The 25,444-nt window shown below is 42.9% G+C and overlaps 1 protein-coding gene across 7 annotated transcripts in view; it reads left to right on the top strand.

Moving 5' to 3' along the window:
- The window catches only part of LOC144755244 (uncharacterized), a 305,633-nt gene that overhangs the window by 229,539 nt on the left and 50,650 nt on the right, over positions 1-25,444 (top strand). For 6 of the 7 annotated variants that reach the window (XM_078643985.1, XM_078643983.1, XM_078643981.1 and 3 more), the window contains 4 exons: positions 4,828-4,857; positions 13,623-13,652; positions 14,418-14,447; positions 23,306-23,335. In XM_078643985.1, coding sequence (XP_078500111.1) covers positions 4,828-4,857; positions 13,623-13,652; positions 14,418-14,447; positions 23,306-23,335 — 120 coding nt within the window. The remainder of the gene's footprint in view (positions 1-4,827; positions 4,858-13,622; positions 13,653-14,417; positions 14,448-23,305; positions 23,336-25,444) is intronic. The other variant, XM_078643980.1, reaches the window with a different exon arrangement.

The raw sequence follows: 25,444 nt of genomic DNA, 5'->3' as shown, positions 1-25,444 counted from the left end.
ACGGCAACGCCCTCTACGCCGGAACCACCGCCAAGCTCCAGAAGAGACTCCAGCGGATCCAGAACGCCTCAGCCAGACTCATCCTCGACATCCCACGAAACAGCCACATCTCCGGACATCTGAGAGACCTGCACTGGCTCCCCGTCAACAAAAGAATCACCTTCCGTCTCCTCACCCACGCACACAAAGCCCTACACGACCAAGGCCCGAGCTACCTCAACAACCGAATCAACTTCTACGCTCCCAAGCGCCACCTCAGATCAACCAGCCACGCCCTCGCCGCCGTCCCCCGCATCCGAAGAGCGACAACAGGAGGAAGGTCCTTCTCCTACCTGGCCGCAAAGACCTGGAACTCCCTCCCGACCGACCTGCGCCTGACCCAAGACCACCTCTCCTTCAGGAAGAAGCTCAAGACCTGGCTGTTCGAGCAGTAACGGCACCCCCCCCTCCTAGCGCCTTGAGACCCTACGGGTGAGAAGTGCGCTCTATAAATGTCTTGATTGATTGATTGATTGGCCAGTCCCTTCACCGTCAAAAGGGAAGCAGCAGCAGTTTGTCTAAATCCACCTGAATGCCTTTTGGATGAGAGTGTAGACACTCTTATCCTAGATTTTCTACCTTTGTTTGATGCAGACTGCATTTTAAATAGATCACTGCTTCTTAAATACTTTCAAGAGTCTGCAAATTTGAAATTGTTACAAACCTCGGACATAGATTTGGTACGGATCTTGAAGATTGAGGGTGGTAGTTTAACGAGGGTAAGATTTTATTCGAAATTAGTGGTGAACCTTATTTTACAACGGTCGGAATACTTTCAGAGTAGAGGGATTGATGTGATGCCCTTTTGGGGAAATTTCTCTTTTGATAAACCCTCTAAACCTTTAGGGCCCTTAAGACCCTCTATTCCCCTCCTGAAGGTAGTACTTGGAAATAAAGAACAAGTTAGTGGTTTTGATGAGCTTAAAATTCATCTATCAAAAGATCTTTGCTCTGTATCTTACCCCAATCCATCTATATCCCTCTTACTTGATAAGGCAGAAGATGACTCTGTCCGTTGGGATTGGTTACCCGGCGTTCTTTCAAAGAAATTGACAATCACATACCCACCTAATCCTCATCTTTAGCGAGAATATAACGTTATTATCTTAGAACTGTGCAGGGATAAAGAATTGTCCGGAAAAAATTAATTTCCTTATGTCTTTAAAAGCCAGTGTGATTTGTCTCCAAGAGACTTGGTGCTCTGAGAAACTTCGGTTTAGAAGGGATTATTTTATTCTTGATGGTCAAGCCGTCTCTTCCAGGAGAGGACACGCTAAGGGGGGAATTGCCTGTCTCCTATCCACTGAGATAAAATGGAATTTCTCCCATTATATGGATTCTAGCAATCTCTTTCAAGCTATAACGCTGTTTAGTCACGATAATGTTAATGTATCTAAACCTCTGGTATTGATTAACATATACATTCCCCCTGAAGTTAGCTTTAATGTAATTTTAAGAAGAGTTTTTGCCTATATTCAAAGTATAAGGGAGAAATCTTCTTCCCCCAATATAATCTTAGTAGGGGATTTGAATTGTAAAATTTCTAATTCAAGTACGACTCTGTTTCGCGATAAAGACAAAGAAGAATCATGTCATATCCCACAAGCTATCCTTCCCGAGAAAATTAAAACAAATAAGCGCGGAAGTTGCTTCTCAAAGAACTTTCTGAAATGGATGGGATTATATCAAACGGAAGACTCCCCTCCGACTCCCCTGCTAATTTTACTCACAAATCTCATCAGGGAGAATCAATATTAGATTATGTGATAGTTCAGAACTCTTCTTTTTTCCTAGTAAAGGATCTCAGGGTCATTGAAACGGTCTTTAGTGACCATAAAATACTTCTTTCCGTTTTGAATATAAATCCTCAGAGTCCCGATCAATGGCCACTTAATAGTGATCAGGTAAATTTTGGAGTGAAATCAGGAAGGTGCTATTGGAACCCACAAGCTGAACAAGACCTGGAGAGCGTCTTGGATGCTGCAATTGATGATCTTGCCAATTGGCAGGGTTCTGAAATAACGTCCTTCCAAGATTTTATGACGTCAGTAATTTCACTCGCTAAAAAACCTAACAAGAAAAGACACTTTACAACTCCCTCTTGGCCCTTACGTTCTATTAATATAGAAATAAATAAACTTGTAAGGAAACAATATTTGCATAAATCCGTAGAAGGAGCTTGTAAAATAAACCTATTAAAAAGAAGGAGGAAAAGGTTGCAGGAAAAACTACGGAAAGAAAGGGAGGATGCAACTTGGATTAAATTAAGAGAGGCTGCTTTTAATGGGGATATGAGACAGTTTTGGTCTCTTATAGGAGAGGGGTGTGGATCAAGAACACGTCCACTTCCTATTCCCATAGATGAACACATATGGGTGGAATATGTTACATCCCTTTATGCAATAAATGGAATGTCGTTTCCTCATGTTGGTGTTAATGAAAAGGATCAGCCTCTGATTCCCCTATCTGAAAAGGACATTATAATAGCCATAAGGGAAATGCGCTTATCCGGGGCAATGGGGCCAGACGAACTTCCAATTTCGGTTTTAAAACACAACAGTGAAAAATGGAGTAAGTTGTTATGTCCAGTGTTTAATGTTTGTTTCTGTAGCGCAAAGATAGTTCCCTCGTGGAAAGGAAGCATTTTAGTGCCCCTTTTTAAAAAGGGTGATCGATTAGCTCCTCAAAATTATCGCCAAATTGCTTTGTTAGACGCAATTGGAAAGGTTTTTTCTAGATGCCTTCTGAAACAAGTTAATGACTGGGTAGTCCAGGCAAATATTCTTCCTCTAGAACAGACGGGATTCCGAAGAAATCACGGTACCTTGGATAATTTAACTGCTCTCCAGGTAATAACGGATAAATATGTCAAGGTCAGAGGTGGGGGAGTCTATGCTGCCTTCAAAGACTTCTCCACGGCCTTTGACAAAGTTGACCGTCCATTATTATGGAAAAAATTGTTTGCCTTGGGTATGCCAGCCAGGCTATTAAATTTAGTCCAGGAACTCCACTCTGAGACCTGGTGTAGAGTATTATTGGGGGGGAGAGAGGCCTTTCCCAAGCAATTCCTACAGCCAATGGTCTTAAACAGGGCTGCTTTTTAGCACCCTTACTATTTTCCCTTTTTGTTTGTGATCTCCCACAGATTCTTTCCCTGAGTGATGGAATTGCCCCCACTTTAGGGGACAAACAGGTAGCATGTTTAATGTATGCAGATGACATACTTCTTCTTGACCTTACGCCTAAGGGTCTTAATAGTCGTCTGCATGCTTTGCATTTATTTTCTAAAGATCATCATTTGAAAATTAACATGTCTAAAAGCAAAGTAATGTGCTTCACGGGAAAGAAAAAAACAAAATTGTGTTACTTCTGCTGGTTTTTAGGGAATGAGAAATTGGAAGTTGTAAAAACTTATGTTTTTTTGGGAAAAATAGTTTGTGGTAATTTGAGTAACAAGGCACACATAGATGGTAACATCAGGAAAGCCCTGACCCAGGGAAAGGGACTGAGCGCTCTTTATAAAGCCACAGGTAGAAGACATTTTGCCATTCTCCTGGAGGCCTTTCGTGCAAAAATTCCTGCTTCCCTGCTCTATGGCACTGAGCTAATAGACTTAAGTCAATGGGGTTTTTTGGATACCATTGAGGGTAGACTTTTGCGTTGTTTATTGTCAGTCAATAATGCGTGTACAGTAGAAACCCTTAGACTTGAATTGGGATTACGAAGCAGTTGAGTTCAGGCCCTGGCAGGAGTAATACGCTGGGTTTTTCACCTAGCCAAGGGCAACCCGGCTACATTAAGATGCCTAATTAAAAAAGAATTACTGGGTCCTATGAAAGAATATTCTTTACTTATAAACAATTTTAGAAGGGCTGTTTTACTATTAGAATTGGAGGAATCATCGCTCTTTCAATTATCCTTGCATCAGCTTAAGCTGTCTTTAAAACGGGCTATATGGGAGCTAAGTTTTAAGAGGGATAGAGATGTTTTCTGTATAAAGAAAGGTGTTACCGAGGTTGTTAATTCCTATTCATTTAAAAAGATACAACCCTATGCATCTTGGTCCCTCCCTCACGGCTTACGCCGTTTTTGGTTTCTTTTGAGATATGACCTTCCTCCTTTAAATACATTATTAGCTAGATGGCATGGTTGTTCTGATAAATGTAATCTATGTAGCATTGATTCTTCAATTCAGGATAACTCCCATATCCTTTTTATATGCCCTGCTCTAAGGGCCCATCGTCAAAAGTGGTTGAGACCAATATGCTTAAAGTTAGGTATTTTTTCTGCAAAATCTCTACTGGACGCTTTGTGCAACCTGCCTAATGAAATGTTTTGTTACAGAATTTTTAATTTCTTTAAATGTTTTTTGGATTTATATTAATAGATATGATTTTATGCCTTTTGTATTACGTAAATGTATTACACGGATAGGATACTCTGTAACTTTTGTTGTAACTTAGCTGTGACTATATTTGTAGAGGGTTCAGCTTTACGGTACTTTTGCATGTGGGGCGGGGGTCTGTCTCGGCAGCTGTTCTGAACAAAAGGGTCCTAATACAGTCGTCTGCTACTGTCAGCAAGCATGATCAAGTGCACAGGTGTACTTCCATACTGAAGTGATTCATGTCGAATCTCGTCTTGATGTTCATTCTTCCATATCTAAAATTGGCTTGATTACATTACAAAGTAGTACAAATGCAAGATAAGAGCATTTAGTTGAGGAGCTGCAGTTATCTTGATTTTATAATCAATATCAGTAATAAGTAATACTTTTTCTCCTGATAGGTACTCTGCCCCCGACAGCCAAAGCACCTGGTAAGTCCAGCACCTAGAGAATGAATCATATTAGAAAATGAATCATATTAAGAACAGATGCAAGTTCTCCTTGGGCTTAATTCAAAGGAGAGTAGAGTGCATAATCTAGAATTTTGATTTTGACAGGCCATTAGAAAAACGTGAAGAAAGACAGGTAAAGTTCCGGGCTGCACCACCTTTGTAGGGTCTTCAGATACTCCACACACACAAGGTGTGGTCTATGCAGGAGAAAACCTTGATGGTTAAGTTTGTAATCATAGGCAAGGTTTGTGAATATATTCCCCTGACTTTGCTTTAGAAGGGGATCCTGATCATATATATATATATATATATATATATATATATATATATATATATATATATATATATATATATATATATATATATATATATATCTGATTTTGTAGAGCGCTCAGCTACCCGTAGGTTTCCCGGCGCTAAACGAACAGAAGTAAGAGAGGACAACGGAAGATAAGGAATCGGTTACAGAGAAAATAACCAGGTTTTCACACCTTTGCGGAATTTGACGTAAGATGTTTCAGACCGCAGAGGGATAGGAAGTGAGTTCCAGAGCGCAGGTGCCAGGTGGGAGAACGAACGTCCGCCGACTCTGGCACGCTTAAAGCGGGGAACAGAGAATCTGCAATGAGTGGAAGACCTAAGGGTGCGAGAGGGACAATATTGCTGGACTAAGGTGGAGAGATAGTGGGGGGCTTTTCCAGCTTTGATGCGGTGCATAAAGCAAAGTGCTTTAAATTTGGTCCTAGATTCTATGCGCAACCAGTGAAGGCTGCGCAGGGAAGAAGAGACTGAGGTTGTTCTCGGGAGATTGCAGAGTAGACGGGCAGCCATGTTCTGAACTACTTGGAGCTTCCTGGTAACCTCCTTACAGGCACCCAGAAGAAGTACGTTGCCGTAGTCCAGCCGCGATGTCACTAGGGCCTGGACCACTGACTTCTGGGTATCTGGAGGCAGCATCCATGTGATCTTCCTCAGCCACCTGATGATGGTGGTACAGGTGGCCGAGACCTTGACCACATGTTGTCTCATGGATAACTGATTATCAAAGAGGACCCCCAGATTGCGTGCTGACGTTACTGGGACCGGTAAAGGTCCCATTTGCTGAGGCCAATGTTGCGGGCCCCAGAGAGCGGAATCCGGCCCAAACAGGAGAAGCTCTGTTTTATCGCCGTTCAGCTTAAGCTTGTTAGTCAGCATCCAGTTGGCGATATCAGTGAGTCCAGCACAGAGAGAAGAGGAAGGGGAGTGTTGATTAGAGGAGAGAGAAAAAATAATCTGGGTATCATCAGCATAAGAAAAAATAGAAAGTCCCGCCTGTTCCGCAAGAAAAGCAAGAGGTCTAACATAAAGGTTAAAGAATAAAGGACTAAGAATAGAACCTTGGGGAACACCATATGGAGAGTTGTGAACAGTGGACACAGAAGAGGGGGAAAAAACCTGGAAAGTGCGATGAGAAAGAAAGTCAGAAATCCAGGCAAGGGCGGGGCCGCAGATACCCACAGACTTCAGGGCAGACAAAAGGATGCTATGGGAGACGGTGTCGAAAGCGGCACTCAAATCCAAAAGGATGAGTGCCACTGTCTCCCCTTTGTCTACCTGGCACCTAACTGTCTCCGAGACTCCCAAAAGGGTGGACTCCGTAGAGAAGCCTGCACGGAAACCAGACTGGGAAGGGTGGAGGACGTTTGCTGATTCAATGTAGGTGGTGAGATGACGGTTGATATGTTTCTCCAACACCTTTGAGAGGCAGGGGAGCAAGGAAATGGGCCGGAAGTTGGCAGGATTGCTGACATCCGCATTGGCTTTTTTCAGCAATGGAACCACCATCGCATGCTTCCAGATATTAGGAACCACTGCCTCAGTGAGGGATGCATTCAGAAGAGCCAAGATGCAATCCAAAGGGGCAGTGTCCAGAGTACAAAGAATCTGGGGAGGCATGGGATCCAATGGAGAGCCGGATTTAATCTCTGCCAACAATTTCTGGAAGACGGGCATGGAGATACATTCCCATTTATCTAGTCGAGGAGAAGAGAGTCGTTCAGGATCATCCTGTGAGAAGAGTTGGTCCTGTGGCTGGAATGGTGGCCTAATTGAGACGGAAGGAGAAACGCCAAAGCCTGCGTAGATGTTATCAATTTTAGATGTAAAGAACTCTGCCAGGGAATTGCATTGATTGCTATTTAGGCAGGGGGCTTTGGGGGCACATGACATACCCGATAGTTCCTGAACTGCCTTAAAGAGGGCTTTAGGACGATTCTGGGCTTTCAGTATCGTGTCGTTAACATGATTAGCCCGGGCAGTGTTACATAGAGTGTGGTATTTATGTAATGCAAGTTTGTAGTTCTCTTTATCTGCCAACAGGTAGTTGGATCTCCAAATGCGCTCCAGTCTTTTGCAGCGTGACTTTTCCACTTTGAGTTCTTCATTGAACCAAGGGGCAGGAGGGTGCAGGAACTTTTGTGTACATTTACGTACTGGAAGGCAGGACTCAATGGCAGAAGTAAGCCAGGTACTGATCTTGCCCACGTCATCCATGGTGATATTAGCCGAAAGGGGCAGAGTTTCTTTTAAGGAAAAATTAAGTTGCTCCAAATTCAGTTTATGCCAATTCCTTCTTGTTCCAAGGGAAGGTGGGCTGCCAGGGGGGCCAGGTGCAGCCGTTGTCTTGATGTGAAACTCTACAATGAAGTGATCCGACCAAATAATCGGTTTTGGGGGTAGGCAGGTAACATTATCTAAATTAGCAAAAATTGGATCAAGTAAGTTACCGCCTTTATGCGTAGGACCAGAGTTTAGGAGATTTAGATTGAGGGCGGCCAGGTCCTGTGTGAGATGGGTGCTGGTAGGGCATAGGGTGTCATTAAAATGTATATTTAGATCACCTAATAACAAAAAATTGTTGGATTCCAGCACAAGGGGAGAAATGTATTCCGGAAGAGCGGCAGCCCAAGCGCCGGCAGCGCCAGGTGGGCGATATAAAAGGGCACCGGACAAAGTAAAATTAGGTGATAATAGGAGTTTAAAACTGCCAGCTTCGCAGTTAGGGATGACAAGATCATCCCACTTGCAAGAGTAGGTCCTTTTAAAAATAATAGCAATGCCTCCTCCATCTTTAAGAGGTCTGTTACGACCCACGAAGGCGTAATTATCAGGGAGGGCAGTAGCGATGTCTGGACCAGAGCAGTCCTTTAGCCAAGTTTCGGTAAGAAACAGGGCCGACGGACTATATGAAGTGAGAAGGTCAAATATGTCCCTTTTGTGCTTAGGTAAAGAGCGACAATTTAAACTGATAAAACTAAACACAGGAGAGGGATTCGGCAAATGAGCTTTCACAGGGAAGGGGGAATCGGCCCAGAAAGGGAGTGAGGGAATGCGCAGCTCAGATAGGTGGGACGTGATAGCCAATGCGCAAGCAGGACAGGACAGAGGTGCATCCTGACAACACATGCGAGAGCAGTACTTGCCAGGCGACGGACGTAAGCCAAGCAGAGTACAGCGAGAGTAAGTATGTCTAGGGTAAATGATGCCAGGAGCAAGGGGAGTGGCCCCAGGTCCCAACAGGTCGCGGACGGGCGCAGACGGGCTTAACTCAGGCGCAACTCCGGCGCGCCTACGTCGCGCCCGCTGCGCTCGTCCGCTGCGCTTCCTAGGGAGGGGGACCATTTTAAAGGGCTGAGGGCGGGAGGGGCCGAGCGCTAGTCCGCTCGCGTCTGCTCCACTCCAGGCTCCTCACCCAAAATGGCGGCCAAAGTCGGGTCCCGGGCAGTGTTTTAATCACCTGCCAAGGGATGAATGAGGGCAAGAGCACGAGTGTGCAAAGTAAGTTTTAAAATATTCGCCTGTATAACAAAAGAGTCAACACAAAATGTGCAGGATAAAATACAATTTTCACAAATCCGTTTTTAAAATCACCACATCGCCTCTAAAGTATCCACGGAGCCCGATGTGACCTTGGGCAACCGTGAACTTCTATCAATTGGCCTGTGGACACGAAGGGCTTTTGAAGGGCTGAGGGCGGGAGGGGCCGAGCGCTAGTCCGCTCGCGTCTGCTCCACTCCAGGCTCCTCACCCAAAATGGCGGCCAAAGTCGGGTCCCGGGCAGTGTTTTAATCACCTGCCAAGGGATGAATGAGGGCAAGAGCACGAGTGTGCAAAGTAAGTTTTAAAATATTCGCCTGTATAACAAAAGAGTCAACACAAAATGTGCAGGATAAAATACAATTTTCACAATTCCGTTTTTAAAATCACCACATCGCCTCTAAAGTATCCACGGAGCCCGATGTGACCTTGGGCAACCGTGAACTTCTATCAATTGGCCTGTGGACACGAAGGGCTTTTGAAGGGCTGAGGGCGGGAGGGGCCGAGCGCTAGTCCGCTCGCGTCTGCTCCACTCCAGGCTCCTCACCCAAAATGGCGGCCAAAGTCGGGTCCCGGGCAGTGTTTTAATCACCTGCCAAGGGATGAATGAGGGCAAGAGCACGAGTGTGCAAAGTAAGTTTTAAAATATTCGCCTGTATAACAAAAGAGTCAACACAAAATGTGCAGGATAAAATACAATTTTCACAATTCCGTTTTTAAAATCACCACATCGCCTCTAAAGTATCCACGGAGCCCGATGTGACCTTGGGCAACCGTGAACTTCTATCAATTGGCCTGTGGACACGAAGGGCTTTTGAAGGGCTGAGGGCGGGAGGGGCCGAGCGCTAGTCCGCTCGCGTCTGCTCCACTCCAGGCTCCTCACCCAAAATGGCGGCCAAAGTCGGGTCCCGGGCAGTGTTTTAATCACCTGCCAAGGGATGAATGAGGGCAAGAGCACGAGTGTGCAAAGTAAGTTTTAAAATATTCGCCTGTATAACAAAAGAGTCAACACAAAATGTGCAGGATAAAATACAATTTTCACAATTCCGTTTTTAAAATCACCACATCGCCTCTAAAGTATCCACGGAGCCCGATGTGACCTTGGGCAACCGTGAACTTGATCATAGCACACTAACATACCTGCCTGCCCTACGGGACAAGGGAACAGTCTGTGGGTGGGTAGGAAGAGGGACACATGCCCACTCTACCCTCTGTGGTTGGACAAATGGCACCCAGGTGCGGCCCGTGCAGGCAAGAGCGGTGGGACAGGGACTCGACAGATAAGGACGAAGGAAATTAAATATGTATTTAATTTTCCCTCATCGTCATCTGTCGAGTCCCCCTCCACCTCGCCCCGCCGATCTTACTTGCATGGACCGCTCCTGCTGCTACCTCACGTGTGATAGACATTAGGCACCTTCTGCCTTGCATGGTTTTCTCTTGGTGTTCTTCCACAATAAGGAAACACAGAAGGCTGAAAGAAAGCTCCTTATTTCTAAGGGGCATCACACAAACACTACAAGTGAAGAAAAGCTAATGCACATTTGTTTGCACAAGAGTTTTGTGATAGAAAATTTCACCCACACTAAAAATGTTATCTTTACATAGGACGAGCACCTGGTATAGAAAGTTACAGGATAATAAGCGCAATGTCTGCAATGGAGTGCCATCTGTTATCATTTATCTTTTCATGTAAATCATTAACGATATAATGTTCCTTTACTCCCAAACTGGTTTGATAGGTTCAATACCCAAACCCTCTGGTAAGTGATGCATACAGTGAATACATCAATCCAAGAACATTTGTCCAAGGAATTAACTTTAAGTAGAGACTAGCACAGGCGGTGGACAGGATTGAGTCTCTGAAAGTTGATTGAGTATATTAATTTAGCACTTGTAGGCATGATAGTGCATATCTATAAATTGGTTCAGCAAGCTGATGCTGTACACAGTAGTGGAAGGGTGAGGGGGCAACAGCCTGGCATCCCAGCACACAATTGTCCCAAAGCATTATGGCAAATGTAGTGTATACTAACACTCACTTGAGTTGAAAGTCTTTAGCTTTCACTATTCCAGGTGCAGCCAGTGTTGTGTATCTTTCAACACGTCTCAGGACATTTATACAATTAAATATGGGGATACTAGAAATGCAGCTCACACCCTTCTCAGGTTCCTGCACCACTCACACAGTGTAGGTCAGACCCAGCAACTTACCAAGCAGCCAACCACAGAAGGAGGAAGGGAGCAAACTGTCTTGCAAACTCACCCAGATTCATTGTGGTAAATGCAGTATAAGATTACACTAATTTGAGTTGAAAGTCTTCAGTTTTCACCATTGTTGAAGGACAAGCATCCTGCAAATGTGTCTAGAGAAACACAGCACTGACTGCACCAACAATGATGAACACTAAAGACGTTCTATTAAAGTGAATGTTATGAAGCAAAGCACTTAACACAATGCATTTGGGCAATTTGTGTGCTGGCATGCAGTGGCATAACATAATTTGAGGGACTGTGGTCGTGTAAGTCTTAGATACGAGCCCATAGCCCCCCTACAAGATCCGAGCATGCAGCGGGTACTTGCCTGCTGCCACGACCCTCCTGGGCCGTGGTGTTGGAAGAGTGCACTGGTCCCGAGCGCGGTGCTCCTGGAGCTGCTTTCCCTCGTCGTCTCCTCCTTGCTGTCTTCGGGCTCCTCGTTTGTTCCGCTGCTGCACAGCGCCTGTGTGTCCTCCGCTGCTTCCCTCCAGGCTGTGCTCCGCTGCTTGTCCTCCAGTCCGGTGGCGTCTTCCTCCTCTTGCTCCGAAAACGCGGAACGATATTCTCCGTGCCCGTCGCTCTTTTCAGGCATTCCAGCTGCTACTTCCTTATCGGGCGCTAGAGCGTCAACCGCACTTCCGGTTTTGGCGGCGGTGGCCATGTTGGGTAGGTCGGCGTCGCCCGGGAGTGGGTACTGATCACAGGGACCTCCGTGCAATGTACAAGGAAGAGCCTCAAAAGGTCAGGACCCTGTCAAGAGCACTCAGACCAGGGGCCCTCCACCCCTGCACTGTGGCAGAGGGGGCTGCGGGGGCTATAGTTACGCCACTGCTGATATTCAAGGCAGTGTAATCCCTCCTACCTTGATTTGGCTGTACACAGTTGTGTTCAGCCATATTTGTTGGTCGATACAATCATCCTACTTTTACTGTAGTCCACATTGGGCATTTGGTGTGGGTGCATGCCCACTGTACAAATCAGAGGCCATGGGCCTAAATCCAGATATACAGCACTGACACTCAGCGCCATTGTGTGTATCTGCAAGGGAGGATCTGCACAACAAACCCAGCCTGCTCTGTCATTTTATATCAGACCATAAGTCATTTGAATAGAAGCGAGAAAGGGAGTGAGGTGATGTTAAATGAGGTGAGAGGGAATCAGTGATTAAAAGAAGTCTGTGCAGTTTACATCATGATAGGAGACATATTTAGCCGTCTCTCCAGGTTTATGTAATCAGTAAAATATCTGTCTCCTGAGGCTTATTTAGTTAGTAAAATATCTAATAGAGTTAATTTATTCTATTGAAAAAACCTATATCTTTTAGAATGGAATGTAAAGAATTACTAAAATCAGGTCATAATAAAAAAGGAGTACAACAATAAACCCAAAACTATGGTGTAGACTATGGGCTCAATTTAGAGTTTGACAGAGAAGGTACTCTATCGTAAAGGTGACGAGGTACCCTCTCCGCCAACGGAAGGGTTTGCCAATTGCCTATCCACCCTATTTACAGTGTGCAATGAAATAGCAAGATTTCACTGTCAGTCACCACCAGGCAGAACCTAGTGGAAAGAGGCAGTGAAGACTGCAAAATGTCCCATACTCAGAGGGAGAATATTTCCATAGTGATGGACATTGCTTTTTTATTTTTGAAAACAAAAGCCTTCTTTAGAATTTAATTTTTGAAAATTAAAAAAACCAATGAAAGTTTACAGGAAGGCCATGTCGTGTTTACAGAGCCATCCATCAAACTTTCAATGAATTACAGGAACCACTGTGACAATGAATCCTGCCAATGCAAGATATGCCCACTGGCCAGAGTGCAGCTCTAAATTCAGCTGGCATGCCAGTGGAGTACTTAACCTAGCTCAGAGCTGGCATGCTCATGAACATAGCAAGGGCCACTGCACCATGTGATTCTGAGTTAGCTGTATTGTCTACATAATGAAAGATCTACCACACTTACTACTTAATCCACCATATACTGAATATTTGGCAGATGTCAGCAAAATCAATCCTGTGCCCTGAATATAGAACTGCTGTTCAATGCAGGCTAGGGCCTGAATTACGGAAATACAGAGGGAATGAAAAATAAATTGACTTGTTGAAAAAGTGCTAAATCCCTAGAATACCCAAACAAAATTTCATCCACCACACCAATATTATGGATAACATTTATGTTGTGTAGTCTCTTGATATAGCCAGTCTCTAGCAAACAGAGAATTTGATTTTACCATCTAATGCTATACCCAGCCATGGCCCTGTTTCAGATCTCTACTGTTTGTTGGAAGGGTAGCGCAATAGGTGTGATCATCTTTGTAGAGTGTTCTGGTTTACAGTTTTTGTGTGTGTGTGGGGGGTCTGTCTAGGCTGCTATTCTGAACAAAAGGGACCTAATACAGTTGTCTGCTTCTCTCAGTAAGCATGATCAAGTGCATAAGTGTACTTCCATTTTGCAGTGATTCATGAAAAATCTTGTTTTAATGTTCATTCTTGCTTATCTAAAAATTGGCTTAATTACATTACATAGTAGTACAAAGGCAAGATAAAAGCATTCAGTTGAGGAACTGCATTTATCTTGGTTTTATAATCAGTACAGTAATAAGTAATACTTTCCCTCCTAATAGGTACTCTGCCCCCGACAGCAAAAAACTCTGGTAAGTGCCGCACCTAGAGAATGAATCATGTCAAGACAGATGTAAGTTCTCTTTGGGCTTAAATCTAGAGGAATGTAAAATACATAATCTAGAATACTGATTTGACATGCCATCAGAAAGACTTGAACAAAGTCACCTTTGTGGGGGTCTTAAGCTCACTCACAGACATAAAGTGCATTCTGTGCATGAGCAAACCTTGACGGTTAACTCTGTAATTGCTTGCAGGGTCTGTGCATATATTCCCCTGACAGCTTTAGAAGAGGATCATGATCATAACATACTAACACACTTACCTGCCCTACAGGGCAAGAGAACATTCCGTTGGTAGGTTGGCAGGAAGAGGGACATATGCCCACTCTCAGACTAACCCCACGGGGTTGGACTAATGTTACCCCAGTTTGGTAGACAATAAGCACCTCCTGCCTGTTCTGGTTTTCTCTGTGTGTATTTCCACCAAAAACAAATGCAGCAGGCCAAAATAAAACTGCTCATTTCTATGAGGCATCATAAGAGTCACTACCAATGAGGGAAAGATAATTTTAATGTATTGTCAGTAGAAGAGAGCATGCACATTTGTTTGGACTAAAGAGATTTACGAAAGAAAGTTGCACCCAACACTAAAAATGTTATCTTTGCATAGGAAGAGCACTTGGTATAACATGTCATGGGATTTTAATGGCAATGTCTGCTACGGAGTGCCATGGGTTATAATTAATGTGTTCATTCAAAGCAGTAATGATGCAATTTTACTTTACTTCTTAACAGATTTGTTAGCTTCAACGCCCAAACCCTCTGGTAAGTGCTGTATATAGAAAATAAATCAATTCAAGAACGTTTAAAAGATGTCCCAGGCAAGAACTTTAAGTAGAGACAACCACAGGCTGTTGACAGGATTGAGTCTCTGAAAGCTGATTTAGTATATACATTTAGCACTTGCAGACACGGTAGTGCACGTCTAAAGGTTGGTTCCGAAAGCTGACACTGTATGCAGTTGTAAAAGGAGGAGTTGGCACACTGCCTGCCATACAGCACACACGTGTGCCAGAAGAATTATGGTAAATGCAGTGTATATTAACACTCAATTTAGTCTTTAGTTTTCACTGTGCTGGTGCAGCCAATGTTGTGTATCTCTAAACACGTTTTCCAGGATATTTGTCCCACTTTAGTGGACAAGTAAAACTGAGGGGTGCTAGAAATGCTACTTACACCCTTCTCTGGGCTCTGCCCCACTCACAGAGCATTGGTAGCCCTAACAACTCACCAACTAGCCAATCAGAGAAGGAGAAGGGAGTAAACTGCCTGGCATATCAGCACACAACTAACTCTGATGCAGTGTGGTAAATGCAGTATATAATTACACTCACTTGAATTGAAAGTCTTCGCCCTTACCATTGTTGAAGGACAAACATCCTGAAAAACGTGTTTAGAGATACACAGCAGTGACTTCACCAACAATGGTGAACATTAAAGACGTTCAATTGTAGTGAATGTCAGGAAGAAATGCATTTAACTCCTTTGCTACCAGGCCTATACACCCACCTGTGTCATGACTTTTTTGGGCTATATGGCATAGGTTGCGTTGAGGCCCTTATAACTTTTTGTCTACATAAGATATCCAAGATAAATGTTTTTCCTTTTTTCCAATATTCCAAGAAATCTAAAGCTACTCAGGGTTTGTGGATTCCCCTAGAGAGGACCGAGGAATTAGCCTAAACACAATCAATCAATCAATTAATCAAGATATTTATATAGCGTGCTACTCACCCGGAGGGTCTCAAGGCACTTGGGGGGGAGGAGGGGGGGGGGGGGATCCGCTACTGCTCGAACAGCCAGGTCTTGAGTTGCCTCCTGAAGGAGAGGTGGTCTTGGGTCAGACGGAGGTGGATGGGGAGGGAGTTCCAAGTCTTGCCTGCCAGGTAGGAGAAGGATCTTCCTCCCATGGTGGCTCTTCGAATGCGTGGAACGGCGGCGAGGGCGTGGCTGGTTGATCGTAGCTGGCGGGTGGGAGTGTAGAAGGTCAGGCGGTTGTTGAGGTACCTGGGGCCCAGGTCGTGGAGGGCCTTGTGTGCGTGGGTTAGGAGTCGGAACGTGATTCTCTTGCTGACGGGGAGTCAGTGCAGGTCTCTCAGGTGTCCGGAGATGTGGCTGTGTCGGGGGATGCCCAGGATGAGATGAGACACAGCCACATTTTGTGTTTTTTGGGAAAAGATGTGTAAAATATGCTGCAGAGGAAAGTGTCTGTTTTGTTTACCTGCGACCGGTATCAACAAAGGGTATGTGGTGATAAAATCACCATCTTCCAAGGCAGGCATTTCTCAGAAAACTAAACTGTTAGACACATTCTTCGCATTTTACTGAGAATTGGCCTATTTCTCCTATTTTTTGTACTTTCAAACTCCTTCCAGTTAATGGTAAAATTTGGTATGAAAACATTAATGGATCCTAGAAAGCTATCTATGTCTAAAAAGTATGCAAAATTATAAATAGAGCAAAGTGTTGTATGTGTTGATCCTGCAAGGTTTTCCTATATAAAGTAACAGTTGAAATAAACCAATATTGAAATTGAGTTGGAAAAAACAGCTATCTGTGCCTCCATTTTCACCTGTACCATTTTCTAACTATGGCATATTTATTAAAGCAATATACCCTTCTATTCACTGGACCCTTCTGGTTGTGGGGATATATAGGGCATGTGGATTCACCATGAACCTGAGGTATGCAGAGACAATAACTTAGATGCGTTTTGCAATGTTTTTTCATTGTATACCAGGTATAAAGCAAATCCTTTAGAAAAATATAAAAAGTGAAAATTAGGTATCAAGGAAACCTATGTATTTCTGAATTGGGAACAAGATATGGAGTTTAGAAGCACTGGTTATCTGCATATATCTAAATTTGTAGGTACCCATACTACCATGTGAATTAGAGGGCATTTTTCAAGATGACTTTTTTTTACACACTTTCTTACATTTGGAAGGCAGAAATACATAGTAAGACAATTGGTAATACCATGTGTTCTACTATTCTGTGTTTCCTCAAGTCTACAGAAAAAATTGATACCAAGCTTGTGAGGTTATGCCTATGCCCACATAACAAAATGGCCAAAATGCAACATAAACGCATCACATTTTTCCACTGAAAACTGATCCTTTTTTTGCAATGTGATTAGCTGTGGATTATCGGCCCTAGCTCAGCTGGTATCTAGTGAAACCTTGCAACCCTGTACATTTTTAAAATCTGAACATGTAGTGGAATCCAGGATGGTGTGATTTGTGTGGCCTCACTAGGTTATATTACCTAAAATCCCTTGCAAACCTCAATATTGTCAAAAAAACACATTTTTCCTACATTTCTGTGATGGAAAGTTCTGGAGGAATCTTTGGGGAGCCACTAACTTCCACCCTCCCAGCATTGTCTCAAGTCTACCAATAAAAATGGTACCTCAGTTGTTTAAGTAGGCCAAGTGACTGCGAGAGGAAACAGCCCAAAACGCAACATGGAAACACTAGGGGGCATATTACCAACGTTAAGCGATATTTATCGCTAACGATGCTTAGCAACGAATTTTTTACCGCTAAGCATTGTCAGAAATTATCGCAGATAAACCTTGGTATTACCAAGGTTTATCGCAAATGCGATAAAAAACGGCCGCAATGCATGAATATCGCTGAAAAGTCAGCGATATTCATTCATTACCGAGCTAATGCTCTTAGCCATGTTATCCACCTCCCATTGCATAACATGGCTAAGAACTGCTCAGGGCAGGTGTTAGTTTTTGGAGATATTCGCGCTTAGCGCGAATATCTCCAAAAGTTGGTAATAGGAGATAGCGATGTTAGCGACTGGTTCCAGTTGCTAACATCTTGGCACGCCCACTTTGCATGTCATTAGTGATAAATATCACTGACATGCAAAGTGGGGCCCAAGATGGTCGCTATCTCCTACTAGCTGTCACTAACTGGTGTTAGCGACAGCTAGGTAATAGGGAGATAATTTTATCTCCGCTTTCTTGGCTTTTAAAGCCAAAAAAGCGGAGATAAACCCCCTTGATAATATGCCCCTAGATTTTTCGAGTGAAAACTAACCCTTTTTTTGCAGTGTGCCTAGCTGTGAATTTTGGGCCCTACCTCAGCCGGCACCAAGGCAAACCTAGAAAACCTGTAAATTTTTTAAAACTAGACTCCGAGGGTAACTCCAGATTTTTGTGATTTATTTAGCTACATTTGAGATTTGCTGGGGATTCTTGGTAGGAAAATGTTGAGGGATCAATGTCAGCCACACCTCCATGGATTCCCCTGGGTGTCTAGTTTTCAGAAATGTTTGGGTTTCTTAGCTTTCCATAGATGCCTGCAGAGCCGGAGACCAAAAACCCATGTGACTCTGTTGGAAAACCAGGATGTTTTGTGATGGATTATTTTGAAGTCTCCACAATAGGTTTAGGGCCCTTCCCTGATGCGGGCACTTGGCCCACTCACACAAGTGAGGTAGGATTTTATTGGGAGACCTCAGGGAACACTGGGTGGTAGGAAATCTGTGGTTCTTTTCTGGAAGAATATGGCACAGTAATACAAGGAAAATGTGTGACTTTAGTCGAATTTTGAGGTTTGCTGCGCATTGTGGTTGGAAAACTTGTTGGGATCAATGAGTGCAGACCATCTTGTACTCCCCTGGGTTATTCGTTTATGAAAATAACTAGAATTTGTAGATTTTACCTAGACACAATATAAACCTTGGCAGAGAAAGACAAAAAAGACAAATACTACTTCCCATCCATCTATTTGTCACATACATCCACATACTGTTTGGATTTGGCACAAGGGTGAGTGAAATGTTCAAAATGCATATTTGTTTGACAATGGATTTCACAAAAATTAAATACACAGTTAATAACTGAAAGTTCTAAGATCTGAACCAATGACTCACAGTTTGTGAGCTGCAAAAGCAGGGCAAGGCACCAACCTCTTTACAGGCCATTCACACTCCTTTCATACATGACACAAACAAGATGATTCACACTGCAGCACATTACAACACTCACATTAATAGACAATGTAGAGATAATGTACACCCTGGCAGAAAAAAGACAGAAAAGACAACTATTACTTCATACTCATCTATTACTCAAGTACACACACATACTAGTTGGATTTGCCACGAGGGTGAGTGACGGCTCAGAGCCTAAAATGTTAATAAGAAAAGATTTCACAGAAATGAAATGTACTGTTAATAATTGAAAGGTCGAAAACCTGAAACATTGATTCAGAGCTCATGAGCTGTAAAGCTGCGGCAAGGCAACAAAATCTTTACAGGCCATTCAGTCACCTTTCATATGTGATACATACATGATCATTCACACTGCCAGCCGTGGGCCCAGCACATTACAACACTTATATCAACAGACTGACAAGCAATCACATTGGCTGGTGGTTGACAGAGTGTGGGCTTTGGCGTTTGGCTAGAAGGGACCAACAGCAAGTCACTACGTACACGCTGCCAGCCAAACGCCAGTCTATGCACACTGTCAGCCAAGAAGCAGTACATATACACTGCCAGCCAAGTGCTAGTCCACACACACATCCAGCCAAACACCAGTCCATGCCCACAGCCAGCCAAGCGCTAGTCCATGCACAACACCAGCCAAACATCAGTCCACTCACACAGCCAGCCAAGCACCAATCCACACGCACCACCATCACATTTTTTATATAAAAAAAGAAAACACAAATCAATTGGCAATAGAAACAAAACTATAACTCCAGACAGAACAGCTCGCACTAAATACATCATACTAATGCCAACCATAAAATCTGAACAAAAAATGTAAAATGATACAGACTAGTCAGTTGACTTTTAGACTTCCGACTGCAACCAAAAACTCTGCTCTGTGTGGTACAATATTAAACATGCGGGCACACACAGCCCAGGCTTAGAAGAACAATAGGGCAGTACATAAAAGTTTCCTTCCATATACCTTTTCGGTAACAGACTCTTCATTTCTTAGTTGGAAAGTTTTTTTGTACTATGGGAAGAATGTAATCAGGAAAGTGGCGATCTTTCAATCTAGCCACATCCTTCACCACTGCTACTGTAGGAACTCGTGCCTAACCCACTACAGCAAGGCTGTCTATCCGAGACAGCTGAAACTGAACAAATGTCTTTTTTTGACGCTGGTGAACAATCCATAAATACAACAGAAGCAGTGAAGATTGCTAAATGGAACAAATAGATAGCCAACTCCTTATACCAAACATACGCCTTACAAAGAGCAGTCTAAGGTTCCAACCTCTGATCTGCTATATCTACACCACCCATGTGCCTTTTGGAACCTAAAATGCACACAAGTGTGTCTCTTCAGCAACCTGACCCCAAACATTCACAGGTATAGTACTTTCATTATGGAAGGGTCAGCTTATAGACATCTTTCCTGTCAGATCTAGACATTCATCACTACTCACGGAACTGCACTGCCCCTTGTCAAGTTTTTTTTACAAACAAGCTCTTTTGGGTAGCCATAAAGGTTGGAGCGGATTGTGCCACAAGCAACAGTCTCCACTTTGAACAATTCCCAGAACAATGGCACACCAGCATAAAAGTAATCTACGTATAAAAAGTGACCTTTGTTAAAAAGCTTTTTACCAGGTTCCTACATAATTTTTTCAGCAACTCCAAAAGTGGACGGAACCCAGAGGGGTCAATACTTGAATTGCTACCCATTTAGACCGTGAAATTATAGACAGTCCAGTACTACTCTCAGACAGCATATACATGCCCTCTAGGTAGGAATGTACTGCTTAAAAACAGCCAGCCCTTAAACAGGACCAAAGACTCATCCACAGATACTTCTTTCCCTGGCACATAGATCTCTGAAAATCAATCTACAAAGAGATCATGGACAGGCCAAACTTTATAAAGATGGGCCCAATCAGTGCAATCTCGTGGCAGCGCTAAAGAATTACCAACAATATGCAATGTCCGAAGAAGAAGCAAATTCTGATTATGACTCATGGTTGCAGGTAATATAGCCTTTGCCACGAGGGAATTAGCAGACCAATATTTAGACAGCAACAGCTTCCTTTTCAGGCCCATCAAACAGAACTTCTTCAACACTTCCAGATTTGTGGAAGTTCATCAGGTAGCTCTAGAGTGAGACTTTAGTCTGGCACTGTTGTCCCTCAAGTACTGTTCAGAATAAAAATTAGTCTGCACAACATTCTCATTCAAAAAATACACCATCCATTAACAACTGAAATGAATGTATAGGCAAAATGTTTTCACAATGTTCTCTACACCCCGCGCCACCACTAAAAGCAGGCAACACCGACTGCACCATGTTTGGGTCAACCAATAGTCCAGCACATCCAATGGGACTTCCTTCAACCCCAGGCTGCAATCCAGATGTAGCTTGCTGTACTATTGGCACACCTTAAGCACACCAGTGTCTTCTTCTAAAAAAGGCACTCCATCTTCACTGAGAATGGCTTCCTCATCAGACAATTCCTCTCTAATAGAAAATTGCTGTCAGAATGCTGGCCTTCCACCTCTGCCTCAGATGCAGAGTCAGCCTCAAAATCATGGTCAAAAGAAGACTGGAAAAGCATGCAAACAACCTGCTAAGAAGTCATCCTGCAGTTAGCCATAATCCTTACAAAGAAAAGTAACTTGACAAACAATTGAAGAATACCCAACACTGTATACAATAAGTAATAAACAAAGAGGGGCTTTATCAAGTGGAAATTAAAACTACTGGGATACAGTAAAATCTAGAAGGATAAGTCAATCAAAACAAAAGAAAACAAATGCGTACAATACCACACACTTGCCAGAAACAGCACACATGAGGATCAATTGCACCTACTCTGCATAGTCACAGCAAGCACTAAAGAAGCCTCACTGTAAAGAAAGGGAAAACACATTGACACACAAGGCAGTAAACAACGTGCACAAATCAGTATGTTACTTTGAAAGGCAATCACACAAAAAGCTAACAAAGCAAATTATAAAAGGATACACAAAAGATGAAAAGAGTATGAAATTAATAGCTTACTAACCACAGCTCCACAAACTGCAGATCTGCCAAAGCTGCACCCTGCAACAAGGATTTACCAACAAGACAAAAGAAACAATTGGCTTTACAAAAACAAAAATTGAAAAAAATGATACACAAATAAACATGGTAACAAAATATCAAAACACACTAATATTCCCCTGAAAGGAGGCATTGTACCACCAGATGACAGTAAAAATTTTCCAGAAGCAGAGCTCCCACCACATACATAACCTTATTCCCAGGAAACTCAAGTGTTACCATCCACCATGAGGCTCAATCCACTTAAATATCTCTTAAAGGAACAAAAAAACATCCCAGGGAGCAGATCGGCCTAACAATGTGCAATCTGCCCTCAGGGGAGGGCATCATAAAATAAATATGGCCCCCAAACGGGTTGTTTCCCTTTAAAAATACCTCCCTGGTGCCTAGTAGGTTTCCGTCTCCACGAAGGGCAAGTAGGCCTAAAACCAGCCGATCTGACCTCTGGAGTGGTGAAACTATCAAAACAATTATCCCACAAGGGGAGAATCCTTCCTCACAGGAAATCGCAATTCAAGAAATGCAAAGCCAAGCATGAGTCTGGGTTTAAGGCACCCATGGAGGCACCCCAAATTTCTTAGTTCACATGAAAGTGCACATGTGCCCTGGGGGCATATGTGCATTTCATGCTACAATAACAATATGCATTTTAATGGCTTTTTTTGCACATAGTTACCATCCACTTGAAGTTGATGGTTATTGCTTTTTCTAAATGCCCAAATTATATCTAGGAAATGCTTTGTACATGTGCATTAGGAATAACGAAAACATAATCCCTATTTGTGATTCCTTAAATCACTGTCGCAATTTGCGATTTCTACAGTGTAGAAATCGTATACTGCGACCGGTTTTGGTTCTTTTTACATCTGGAAAGGGCACTTATCATTTCTTAGCAGGCAAAATAGGGATTCCGCTCATTAAGAAGTGCTAAATGGCTTTGTACATCTGGCCCTTACTACTTAATCCACCATATACTGAATAATTGGCAAATATCAGCAAAAACAATCCAGTCAGCTGAATATAGAACAGCAGGCATAGGACATACATTACAAAATACAGAAGGAATGAGAAATATTTGGACTTGTGGAGAAAGTGCTAAATCTCCCAAACAAAATTTAATCTACTATACCAATATTGTGGGAGCAGTTATGTCATGTAGTCTCTTGATATAACCTTTCTCTAGCAAATAGAGAATTAGATGTTACCATACAATGCTTTAAGCAGTCACAGCCCTGGTTTAGATCTCTACTGTACTGATGAAGGATATCGCTATAGCCGTGATCCTACTTGTAGAGTGTTCTGATTTACAGGTCTTTACTGGGTGTGGGGTGTTCTGTCTAGGCTGCTGTTCTAAACAAAAGTGACTTAATAAAGGTGTCTACTACTCTCAGTAATCATGATCAAGTATAACTACACTTTCATATTGCCGAGATTCATATACAATCTTGTTTTGATGTTTATTCTTCCTTAACTGAAAAATGTCTCAATTACATTACAAATTTGCACAAAGGGAAAATGGGAGTTTATAATTAATGGCAGTAATAAGCAATATTTTTTCTCCTACTAGGTACTCTACCCCCGACAGCCAAAACTCCTGGTAAGTGCGGCACATATAAGAATAAATCATAACAATAACTGATTTATGTTTTTGTTGGGCTTAAATCTAAGGAGAGTAGTGTGCATCATATACAATAATTCTAACTAAGACAAGTGAGTTTCCTGACTGTAGCGGTCTTCAGAAACTCCAGAGACACAGGGCATGGTTTGTGCATGAGCAAACATTGTAGGTTGATCCCGGAATCGTAGACAGGGTTTGTACATATGTTCCCCTGACTTCGCTTTAGAAGGGGATGAAGATCATAACACACTAACACTCTTGCTTACCCTACAGGACAAAAGAACAGTCTGTGGGTAGGTAGGATAGAAGAGAGATGTGATGCCCCACCCAGAGTGACCCCCTGGTGTTGGACTAATGATACCCCAAGTGTGGTAGACATAAAGCAACTGCTACGTGGCCTAGTTTTCTCTGTGTGCGACAATAAGGAAACAATGAAGGCCAAAAGTAAGCTCCTCATTTATATGCAGTAGAGGCTGGTGACATTTGATAGTGGTGGAGTGTAAAAGTTGTGGCTGAGTGCACTGTGGCGCGCAAGCGTAGTGAGCACAGCTGATCCAATATATGGTGGGTTCGGGCGGTTTAAGTCTCAAGGAAAATTTTGAAAAAAAAATGGGCAAATGGTGCATTTTCAAGGGAATTTGAGAAGCAGGATGGTTAATAAAATAATTTTGAAAGTGTAGTTGTGCCATTAATAAATAGATATCATATGATAATAATGTAGGTAGTGGCTTATTCAGTATAACCAAAGAACTTCATATAAAACTTCGAGCACATTTCTTTATTTATTGATATACCTTTAGAAATTAAAGCTACTGAGAAAATAAAATGTAAAGTGATTTGTTGGACTGGATACAGTGAGACAGCAAGTAATAAACATTTAAAGGTAGTAGGGCAACCTACAAGGCACTGTATTCTCATTGAGAGCAACCAGCAGTAAAATATACATTGAAGTCTGGCATACACCAGTGATTTCAGAGTCTTCAATATCTGTAGAGCAGATTAGGAACAATTGAGCAGGTCACAAACTAGTAGCATTCAAGAAATGTTAGGATTAACATATTGTTCACTTTTTTAGACAAAATAGCTGCTAATGTCTCAATGACTTGAACATTAAAGTCTGGCATTCTCTTAAAATGGTCTCTGACTATATTGCATTGCTAAAGCATCAGTCCTTCCTCAATCATGGTGATCATCAGGAATGTTTTGATTCTGTTCAAAGTCGTAAAACATTGTTCTGACTCTGCTGTTCTCATAAGAGTTGTACATACTGTTTCAGTAAAGCCACAGTCTCTGTAAGTGACTTTTCCATATTAAGGGGCAGATTTACAAGTCCCTTGCATCACTTTTGCGCCGTAGCGGCGGCGTAAAAGTTGTGGCCCATTTACAACGTGACGGATCTAGGGAGATGCGTCACGTTGTAAAGCCCTGCATCACATTATACCTGTGCCAGGTATAATGTATGCATGGTAGGCGTTCCAATGCAAAAAGCCACGTAGAACTGGTGCAGTGAAATTTACAAGATTTCTCTGCGTCACTCTACGCCTTCACTGCGTCAAAATCCCTACGCCTGCTCAGACCAGGTGTAAGGATTGACGTAGGGCATTTTACATGGGACCTACCTATGTTTTCTGGCACATTGCTGGAGTTGTGTCACTTTTGTGACAAACCCCAAAAATGCGTCATTTTTTCTCCAACAGATGCATCAGAATTTCTGACGCATCTGTAATTCCTTGCGCCATGGTGCACTGTATTGTAAATACAGCGCCTCCATTGTGGCGCAAGGACATTTGAAGGTGAGGCAAGGAAACTGACACATCTATATAGATGCGTCAGTTCCTTGTAACTCTGCCACATAGTTTCTGAATTCAAGCGAGCAAAGGCATGGCACCAGTGGCCTCCCGATACACATGCTTTGCATACCGTACAGTTAATTCAGTTCTTAGATTCTCTTGTTGAGCATAGGATAAGCTTCCAAAGCCTTATTCAGTGCTCGCTCATGGAAGAAAGTGTAATATTTTGAAAACTGGCTGCTTTGCAGTAGAAGAACTCAAAATATTCCTTTGCATGCACAACTATAGTGTCACATAT

Source organism: Lissotriton helveticus, chromosome 5_1 (genome assembly GCF_964261635.1).
Source record: "Lissotriton helveticus chromosome 5_1, aLisHel1.1, whole genome shotgun sequence".
Classification (NCBI taxonomy): Eukaryota; Metazoa; Chordata; class Amphibia; order Caudata; family Salamandridae; genus Lissotriton; species Lissotriton helveticus.
The sequence above is the reverse complement of the archived record's forward strand: the minus strand, read 5'-3'. Positions and strand labels throughout refer to the sequence as shown.